Genomic DNA, 10,021 nt, shown 5'->3' on the forward strand with positions numbered 1-10,021 from the left:
ACCTCCCATCCCAGGAGAGAACCCAGGCATCCTGGCCCCCCACCCGCCACCACTTCTCCCATCCCCCAGCCTGGGAGAGAACCCAGGAGTCCTGGCTGCCCCCGTCTCCGCTCCCAGAGATTGAACCCAGGCATCCTGGCTGCCGCCGGCAGAGCAGACACTGACACGCTCTAGAATTCTCCAAAATGTTTATTTCTTTGTCCCAATAGAGTTTCTCCCCCCCACCCCCAAAAAAATCCTACAACTGCTTTTTTTTTTTTTAAACAACCAGAAGAAGTTTGGCAGCGAGACGAGACGGAGACGGGGGGCGGGTGATAGAAAAGTGGCAGCGGGCGGGCGGCCCAGGCGGTGGGGAAGCGAGGGAGGGGGCGGCGATCCAGCCCCAGGGCGGGGCGGGGGCCCGGGGGTCCCCGCTGGCGTGGCCATCAGTAGTACCGCAGCAGAGGGGCGGGCGGGCATCAGTACTGGGAGCGTCGCAAGTGGTTGGCCATCTCGAAGCATTTCTTGTTCACGCAGCCCCCGTGGATGCCCTCCTTGCCCATGACCAACACTATCGCTGCAGGGGGAGAGGAGAGGGTCAGGTGCTGGGCGGAGCCCCCCCAACAGCCTCCCCAGGGGCTGAACCCCACCAGTAACCAGCCCCCCAGAATGGAACTGGCAGAGGCAGGAGGCTCCCAGGCCTGGCTCCCCCCCCCCCAGAGCCGGGGAGAACCCAGGAGTCCTGGCTCCCCCCCCCCCCCTCCCAGAGCCAGGGAGAACCCTGGAGACCTCGCCCCCCCCCCCCCCCCCCGAGCCGGGGAGAACCCAGGAGTCCTGGCTCCCCCTCCCCTCCCAGAGCCAGGGAGAACCCAGGAGTCCTGGCTCCCCCCTCTCCCAGAGCCAGGGAGAACCCAGGAGTCCTGGCTCCCCCCTCCCTCCCAGAGCCAGGGAGAACCCAGGAGTCCTGGCTCCCCCCCCTCCCAGAGCCAGGGAGAACCCAGGAGTCCTGGCTCCCCCCCCCTCCCAGAGCCAGGGAGAACCCAGGAGTCCTGGCTCCCCCCCTCCCAGAGCCAGGGAGAACCCAGGAGTCCTGGCTCCCCCCTTTACAGCTGCTCATTAACGTTGGCCAGTTAGCCAGGGACAGGCTGTGGGCCCCACTGCGGGCGGGGGGAAGGAGGGTCAGGTCTCTGGCTGGCCAGGCAGCAGTTGCTGGGAGGCTACAGGGTGCTAGGAGGGGCGAGGACTGACAGTCAGCCCCAGTTGCGGGGGGGCGGGGGCAGCCAGGGCAAGTCGAGGGGGTGGGTTGAGAACTCAGGAGTCCTGGCCCCCAGCCGCTGCCCCCCACCACGGGGGAAGGATAGGGCCCAAGTACTCTGCCGCCCCCCGCCCGGCGCCCGGCACTCACTCTTGTTGGTCATGCAGGCTGCAATGTTGTAGGTGGGGGTCCCGTCTGTGCTCTTGGTCCGCAGGTCCATGGTGAACTCGCCCTCCACCTGCAGGCTGTCCCGGATCACCGAGCACTTCTGGCCCCCCAGCGTCAGCCCGTTGACGAACAAGCTGCTCCGGTCCTTGGCCACCAGCGCGTTCACCTCCGCCGGCTGGGAGGGGAGACAGGTCAGGGGTCACGGCCCAGACAGGGGCAGCCATGGGGACCCCTAACCCCAGGGGCGAGAACCCAGGCATCCTGGATCCCCCCCCAGCTCTGACCCACCAGCCCTGTCCCCTCCCAGAGCTGGGGAGAGAACCCAGGCCTCCTGGATCCCAGGCTGCCCCCCCCCCAGCAGCTGCTTCCCATGGGGGGGGGGGGGAGAAGAAATCAACAGCTGGGCTGGTAACAGCTGTGGTGTGTAACCAGAGCCTTCTCATCTGCCAGGAGCCTGGCCACATGCGGGGACCCCCCCCAACCCCCACAGGGCACACACCCCCCTGGGGTGAGTCCAGATTCACGCTGATCTGAGGGGGGTTAAAGGCCCTGGACTGACACCCCCAAATCTCCCCCCTCAGGGGTGGGACCAGATCCTCCCAGCAGAGCCTGGCCAGACTGGTGGGGGGGTCCCCACCTCACCCAGTTTTTTGGGGGGAGAGAATGGGACCCCCCACTTTCAGCCACTTCCTCTAGGAGGCAGCTGGGCTGCGCTGTCTTAGCACACCCCAAAGTCTCCCCCTCTTAGAACTTCCTGTCTCAGCAGACACCGGGACCCCCCAAAACCCGGCCCCGCCTGAGCTGCTGCAGCAGCCCCCCCCCAGCACAGATGGTTCCCCCCTCCGGAAATCTAGGTCCATCCCCAGCAGGAAGACACTTATGGGGGGAGAGGGGCCGGACAAGGGACTTCCACATTCTTAGCCCATTTCCCCTATCCCCCTCCCCCACACCTTACCAAACTCCCCTCCCCCCACTAGGCCCCGCCCTGTCTCAGTTTCCATTGGAAACCCACATCCCTGCAAGGGGGGGGAGGGGTGTTTGAGGTTTTAAACATCCCCCCACCCCCAACTGTCCCTTTGCCTTGTCCCTGCCCCCACGGCCAGAGGCTTTGAGGCAAGACAAGGTGCAGTTTTGGGGCAGGGCCCAAGAACAGGGGGGACCCCCCCATTGCATATTCCCATCACCCTAGAGATCAGATCTGGGGGGCAGCCCCATCCTGCAAACTGGGGGGGTCCAAAGCAAAAGAGGGCAGCATCCCCCCACCCCCCTCTACAGACTGCAGGAGAACCCAACCTATTCAGACCCGCCCTTCTTCCAGGGCCGGGCAGAGAACCCAGGAGTCCTGGAGGAGACCAGATATTTGGTGGGGGGGGTTGGTGAACCCCAGACCTCCTCCAACAGCCTCCCCCCCAGGCCCTGAGACTGGCACCGCGCCGCACAGCGCCCGGGCCAGGCCACAGGTCAGAAGCCACCCAGCCGGGGCTAGGCCTACAGAGGACCAGAGAAGGGGGGGGAGTGAGCAGCTAGTCCCCAGTCCAACCTCTGGGGGGCAGAGACAGGAGGTGCCCTGACCCCAGCCCCAGGATCGGCACCACCCTCAAGAGAGCTGAATTTCACACTCGGGACCCATTGGGCCGCCCAGTCAGGGTGTGGAGATGCCAGGACCCGAGCCAGATTCACGGGACCCCGGGATCTCAGGCAGGAGGGGTGTTGTATGTGTGTGTGGGGGCGGAGGGGTTTTCCCCACGGACAGGAACAGGATTTGGGGGGGGATCCGTTTTAGCCGCTAGCAGGAAGGAGCCGACTCCAACTTTCGCCAGGAGGGTCTGAAGCCGGAAAACATTTTGCACCCGCAACAAAAGGCAGCTACTGCCAAGAAAGGGGCCGCTAGGCCGTGGGTGCTCGGGGCCGCGACCGGCTGCCATTTAGGAGCAGGCCCCTGGGCAGACGCGGAGAAAGGCCGGCTCCGAAGGGAGACGGACTCGGGCGTGCGGCTGCAGGCAGAGACGTGGCAGTCGAAGGAGAGATTAAACTTCTGGTGCGGCTCAGCTCCCCGCCCCCACCCTCCGATGCACCCAGCCCAGGCTTCCCGGAAACCAGCCGGCTTTCTCCAACTTAGCAAAAAGTTTCTTCTCCACCAAGGGCGGAGAAAAGGGATTTTTGCACCCGCGTCTCTGACACCGGGCCAGGGGGTGCGTCCTGCACCCCACAGCTCGGTCTGGGGTTGCAGGCGATTTCAGTTTGCTCAGGCCCAGCACTAGAGTCCAGCAATCCCGCGTGAGAAGGGGGCTCTATTAAGCTGGCAATTTTGAGCGCTGCTACAGAGATGTGGGAGAGGATTGCTGCAGCTGTCTCTGGGGTGGGGCATTGCCCTCACACAGGGATCCCCAGCAGTGAGATGCAATCGCCTCTGGGGCGGGGCAGCCGCTCAGCAGCACAGAACGGGGGAATCCAATGAGTTTCCCAGCACAGTAAAAAAAAGAAAACCAAAAAAGCCCCTAAATTTTCACCCCCAGCCTGCCTTAGACATGGGTGAAGGTTTCGCTGAGCCAGGCCGGGAAACGCCCTGGCCTGGCCAGGAAGTGGGTCATGGCCCCACAGGCTGGAAGAATAAAGGTCTGCGGGCTCAGGGCCTTTTGACCCTGCATCCAATTTGCCTTGCAGAGCCAGGGGCAGGTCCGGGGCCTAGATCCACTGTCCCGCCGCCCCAGCTTCCTCCTCACGCACTGACAGGAGCGGCCGCCTCAGCCCAGGCCTTCTTGAGTCATTTCCTCCTGCAGCTTCGCCCAGCAGCAGGGTGGGGCCGGATCCCAGGTGCCCCCGCCCGCCCCAACTCTGCACAGGAGGGGGACCTGCCCCACCTTCCTTCAGAGCCGGGGGGGGGGGGAATGGGGGGGTCAGACCCCACTTTGCAGGGCAGTGGGAGGAAGCGTGGCTGCATTAGAACAGTTTCATGGCTGGGGTTTGTTCCCCCCCCCCCCACGCTTTGCAAGAGGAAGTGGCTTTTTTTTTTTTTTTTTTTTTGCAGAGATCCTGCATGGGGGGGGCAGGGGCTCGCTGGGGGGGGGGGGGGGGTGCCAGAGAAGGAAGTCGCCTGGGGGCTGCAGCAGTTCACGCTGCACACTCCCCTCCCCCCACCCAGACTCTGCAAACTTTTTTTGAAGCCAGCCCAGCGCCCCTGGCAGGCCGGAGGGAGGGAGCCGCTGGTGTGGGGGGGGGTCTCCCCCCACCATGTGCTCCATCACCTCCCCCCCTCCCAGTTCCTCTTCTTAGCCCGGAGCAGGGTAACACCCCCTTGGCCCCAACACCCCGCGTTCCCCTCCCAGCCAGGGCCGCTCCCCCGCCCTTTGCACAGCACCCTCACGGGCCTGCTCTCAGCCCCCCTCTGCACCCCACAAGCGCCCCTCTGACCCCACCACGGGGGTCCCTTCCCCTAAACACCCCCTCCCCCACAGGGTGTCCCCCCTGCTTTTGGCAACCCACCACCCCGCCTTTTCTTTTTCGGTTTGCAATGCAGCCCCCTCCCCCTTTGCAATGCAATGCAGCCCCCCCTTTTTGCAATGCAATGCAGCCCCCTCCCCCTTTGCAATGCAAGACAGGGCCCCCCCGGCCCTCACCGTGATGTTAGCCAGAGTCTTGCCCGGGGTGGCGGCCCAGACGGCCGGGGTGTCCTTGTAGCCCACGATGGCCGCGTCCTGGCAGGTGCCGTCCGCCATGAGGTTGTCGATGTAGCAGCTCCAGCCGCTCATGGTGGCTGCTGGCGGCGGCGCCTCTTGCACGGGGCCGGCGGGGCGGGGGGAAGGCAGGCGCGCGCGAGCCCTGCAGCGGCCGGACGCAGCCGAATCAAACCCCCCTGATCCCGAGAGGGCGGGCAGGGAGGGAAAAAGGGCGCGAGACGCCGGCCGGACGCGAGCGAATCAAGCTGGGCGGGGGGCCGCGCGCGCGGGGAGGGAGGCGGAAGCTCACGCCGCTGCTGCTCCTGGGACCCGCGCGCCGCTCGTCCGCTTGCACCCGGCAAAGGCACTGGCGGGGGGGGGGGGACAGGGCCAAAAAGCGAGGCGGCCGCCGCGCGCCTACATATGCAACCCCGGCGGCAGGAGGAGGGGCTGAGGAAGGGGATCCCTCCGCCGGCTCCACCTCCGCCTCGCAGCCGGGACTACCCCCACCCCCCCCAAGGAGGGGCCTGCTCTGCGCCCCGTTTCTCCCTTCCGCGGTTCTTGCACCCGCCTGACCCTCCCCCGCTTGCATTCCACTCGCCTGACCCCCCCCCCCGCCTCTGCAATACACTCCCTTTCCCCATGCACCCCCCAAGGGGTTCCCCTTTTCACAATACGTCCCCCCCCCGAAGTCCTCTTTTTGAACGCACCCCTTTTCCCCTCATGCACCCCCCCCAGGAACCTCCCTTTTGCATGCATCCCCCTAGTGGTTTCCTGTTCACATTGCAGCCCCCCCTTTGAATGCACCCCCTTTCCCCCATGCACCCCTGCCCCTTTTCACACTGCACCCCCTTTCCCTCATGCAGCCCCCAAGGGGTTCCCCTTTTCACACTGCACCCCATTTCCCCCCCCCTGCAACTCCCAGGGGTCCCCTTTTTGAACACAGCTCTCCTCCCTCTTATGCCCCTGGTAAGGGTCCCCTTTTAACACTGCACACCCCCAGGGGTCCTCTTTATTTGCATTGCACCAACTCCCCCCCATGTCATTCCTTTTAGGCACAGCACCCCCTTCCCACCGTGCTCCCCCAAACCCTCCACTTTTTGCAGGGCGACCATGCCCCTATATGCACCCCTGGAGCCCCCATTTTCCACTGTACTGCCTCCCCCCAACCCTGAGGAGATCCATTCAGTACCTCTGTGTCTTTTAACCCCATCCCTGCCCCAGAGAAAGCTGGGCCTGCCCCTCAGCAGACCTGAGTCTGACCCTCAAAACACCCAGCCCAGGATGGGGCTCCCCAAGCCATGAGGGGTTCCATGGTTGCACTGGCCTGTGTCAGCCTCCCACAGACACGTATCAGACGTGTGAACACACAAGCTGCAGGCCCCTGGTGACAGGGCCCGCCATAGGACCCCTGGCAGAGTTCACAGGTCAGGGCCCAGGCAAACACGGAGGCGCGTGTGCGCACAGATCACACACGCATGCACACGCCGTTACACTGATCCTCAGCTACTGCAGTGGCGGGAGAGCGCACGCCCCGCAGACACGCACGGAGAAGATGTGAACGCACGAGTGGGGCCCCGACCGGCCTCGTCTGCACGCGCATGCTTGCAGCACACGTGTGTGCAAAGCGTGCAAAAACATGACTGCCACGGGCGTGCAGCTGGACATACGTCGCCCACCTGAAACACACGTCTGAGCACACATGCAAATCCCATCCACATGCGACACACGCTAACACACACATGTCCGGCTAGCTACATGTCTCCCCCCTCCCGTCCAACCACACACACTGTGCCATAGCTTCCAAACCCCGCCAGAGACACTCACCGCCATTGGCTGCTTCGTCCGGGCCCCGGGGTGCGTCACAGGCTGGGAGCAGGGACTCTTTGGCGGAAGGATCTTGGGGCGTGAAGCATCCTGAAACTTTTCTCTCCTTCTGCTCAACTTTTTCCTCTGGGGGGGAGGGGTAAGACTTACTTCCTGTCCGGGGAGGGGGGAGGGAGTGGGGGATGGGTGGCGAGTGGCCGATTCCGGGAGATCCAGGCCTCTTGCAGCTCAGCTGGGGCTGAATCCGGCCCCCTCATTGTGCCAAAGCGCTAGCCTGGCCACAGGCACATCAGGGCCGAGATACGGCCAGCTCTGGGGCGGGGCGGCCGGTTATACGGGGACCCCTCTCCTGGTGCTGAGATGCAGCCAGCTCTGGGGTGGGGCGGCCGGTTATACGGGGACCCCTCTCCCGGTGCTGAGATGCAGCCAGCTCTGGGGTGGCCTGGGCTGATGCTACAGAGCTGGCTGCCGTTCAGGACCCGCTAAAGGATGCTGGGCGTTGTCCAGCAGCGACATCCCAGTTTGGTGGCCCCCGAGCGCCTGGTCTCATCAGTGGGGCCCATTCATAGCTGCTCTGAGCCCCATGGGGTGAGCTGTCTGGCCAGGAACATCCTGCCCCCTCGCTGGCTCTGTCTGCTTGGGGCCGGGGGGGGGGAGGAGGCCGAGGTGTGGGCTGGGGAAACTGATTGGGCCCAACAGCGTCAGGCCCCCCCTTCCAGCCCCCCCAGGGGCAGTAAAATCAGCTGGGCTGTGAGGAGGCTTGTGGCCTGACAGGAAAACCAGAGCTTGGGGGGAGTGGGGGCTAGTGGTTAGAGCAGGGGGGCTGGGCGCCAGGACTCCTGGGTTTTCTCCCAGCTCTGGGAGAGGATGGGAGGGGGGGTTGGTGGGTTAGAGCTGGGGGGAGCTGAGGGCCAGGACTCCTGGGTTCTCTCCTCAGCTCTGGGAAGGGAGAGGGGAGATGGGTGTCACTGATATCTGGGGCACATGGCCCGCCCCTGGTTCTGCACCACTCCAGGCTCAGGGCTCAGCTGCTGTCCCTGGTGGTGGGTCCCAGGGGATTCAGGGGCGCTGGGGGGGCCAGGAGCGGGAATGCCCGGTGGAGCCGGCCCGGCTTGTTCCTGAAAAGCTGCAGGCAAACCCAAGTCAGGCCCGGCACTGACGGCCCCCCCGATGGGCGGGGTGGGGCGGGGCAGGGGCTGGGACAGGAGCCAGGACTCTTGGGTTCCCTCCCTGGCTCTGGGGGCAGGGCAGGCCCGGCCGGACGGGTGGCAAAAGGGGCCTGGGAATTTGTAACAGCCACCCAGGGCTTCAGCTGGCCTGGAGCCAGGCTGGAGCAGACAGCGGCTCTGCCCAGCGGTTGGGGGGGTCCTGACACCCTGTTCCCGGCTCGGTCCCTCCCTCGGAGCGTCTCACGGGGCGGGGGGGGGGGAGGGGAAATTCCTAAACCTGAGTCACCTGGAAACCGAATCGTGTGCGGGGAGCGCGGTGCAAACAGACGGGCCGGAGCCAGCCAGCGCCTCGCCCCGTGTCCCGTTCCCTGCCCCCCAGAGCCAGCCAGCGCCCCATAGCCGGGCCCCATAGAGGGAGCAGGCCCCGAGTCCCATTCCCTGCCCCCCGGAGCCAGCCAGCGCCCCAGAGCCAGGCCCCATAGAAGGGCCAGACCCCGTGTCCCGTTCCCTGCCCCCCGGAGCCAGCCAGCGCCCCGGAGCCAGGCCCCATAGAAGGGCCAGACCCCGTGTCCCGTTCCCTGCCCCCCGGAGCCAGGCCCCATAGAAAGGCCAGACCCCGTGTCCCGTTCCCTGCCCCCCGGGGCCAGGCACTCCCCCTTGTCCAGGACTGAGGGCGACGCCGGCGTAGGCTGGTTCTCGCCTCTGTGGAAGGGGGTGAATGTCACAGGCAGCTGCTAGGTAGACCCCCCCGGCCCCCCCGAATGCTGCATGGGGCAGAGTTCACATTCCAGGCGATGAAATGAAATGGCCCCTGGCTAGTGGTGGGAGACTGGCTACAATTACTCCCCCCCCCCCTCCCCTCAGCCCGGGAGAAAACCCAGGCAACCTGGCTCCCAGTTCCCCCCTCCCCCCCCCGGCTGTGACCTCCCAGCCCCCTTGATGCCCCAGGCTGTGAACTGGGGATGTGCAGCTCAGGGGCTCAGTGGGGCCGGAGGAATGGATCTCTCTCTCCCCCCACACCCCCAGATTCACTCCGGACCCTGCATCCCAGCAGCCCCTGGGCCAGGGGATCTTGCCCCCCCCCCCACTCCCGCCCTGTGTAAGGAGAGCGGCTCAGATTGCATTGCGGGCGCCCCCCACCACTGACCTTTAGCGAGCAGCCGGGGGGCTAAATATAGGCCCAGGCTGCCTGGAAAGGCCAGTGGGGCGGGGGGGGGGAATTCCCCCAGATTGCCCCCATGGGGAGGGGTACATGGGCCAGAACCCCCCCCCCCGTGCTTTGAGTTCACACCTGAGGTTAGCTGAGGCACAGCGTTAGAAAGGGAAAGGCCCCGTGCCCCATTGCCTGCCCCCCAAGTGCCCAGCCGTGGGGCTGGATCAGAGCCAGCGTCCCCCCCATGCCCAGCTCCTGTAGGCTGTGGGGCTCTGGGAGCTGTGCCAGTGAGCGCCGAGCGGCTTGGGGGGCGCGTGGGGCACGGACGCGGGCCTGGAGAGAGCAGCCGTGTGGAGGGTCGGTGTCAAACGCTACCTGCTGCCTAGTCCGCACCAGGCCTGACGCCCCCTCCCCAGCCTGAGACCCCCCGCCCCTGCCAGACACCCCCTTCCACCAGACACCCCCTCCGGCCGGACCCGCCCTGGACCCCCCTCCGGCCAGACCCGCCCCCCCCCCCGGCCACTGAACAAAGATACCGACCTGCACGCTGATGCTGCCCCACACAATCTCGCACGGGGGTTATGGTCCGCCAGGGCAGGGCGTCACCCGCCCCACTCACTGCCCCACAGTGGAAAGTCCTTGTGGGACCCACGGCAAATAACCTGCCGGCCAAGGAGGTCGAGCACAATGCCCCAGTGAGTGCAGCGCTGGACACCTGGGTTCTCCCCCCAGCTCTGGGAGGGGAGGGGGTCAGAGCTGGGGGGGGACTGGGAGCCAGGACGCCTGGGTTCTCTCCTGGTTCTGCGGCGGGGGG

General features: G+C 65.8%; 1 protein-coding gene across 2 annotated transcripts; it reads right to left on the bottom strand.

Moving 5' to 3' along the window:
- Positions 1-171: 171 nt before the first annotated feature.
- Positions 172-9,864, bottom strand: PFN1 (profilin 1). Of its 2 annotated transcripts, XM_067556390.1 has the most exons (5): positions 9,748-9,864; positions 6,886-7,011; positions 5,020-5,221; positions 1,385-1,577; positions 172-556 (listed from the first exon to the last, which is right to left on the bottom strand). In XM_067556390.1, exons 3-5 carry the CDS (start codon positions 5,149-5,151, stop codon positions 459-461), a joined length of 423 nt encoding a protein of 140 aa, XP_067412491.1. In that variant the 5' UTR covers positions 5,152-5,221; positions 6,886-7,011; positions 9,748-9,864; the 3' UTR covers positions 172-458. The 2 variants fall into 2 exon arrangements, with proteins under 2 accessions (XP_067412491.1, XP_067412485.1); XM_067556384.1 differs by lacking the exons at positions 6,886-7,011; positions 9,748-9,864 and having other exon boundaries at positions 5,020-5,449.
- Between the last annotated feature and the right edge of the window lie 157 nt (positions 9,865-10,021).

Source organism: Emydura macquarii, unplaced genomic scaffold (genome assembly GCF_026122565.2).
Source record: "Emydura macquarii macquarii isolate MOO-44397 ecotype Brisbane River unplaced genomic scaffold, CSIRO-AGI_Emac_v2 contig_306, whole genome shotgun sequence".
Taxonomy (NCBI): domain Eukaryota; kingdom Metazoa; phylum Chordata; order Testudines; family Chelidae; genus Emydura; species Emydura macquarii.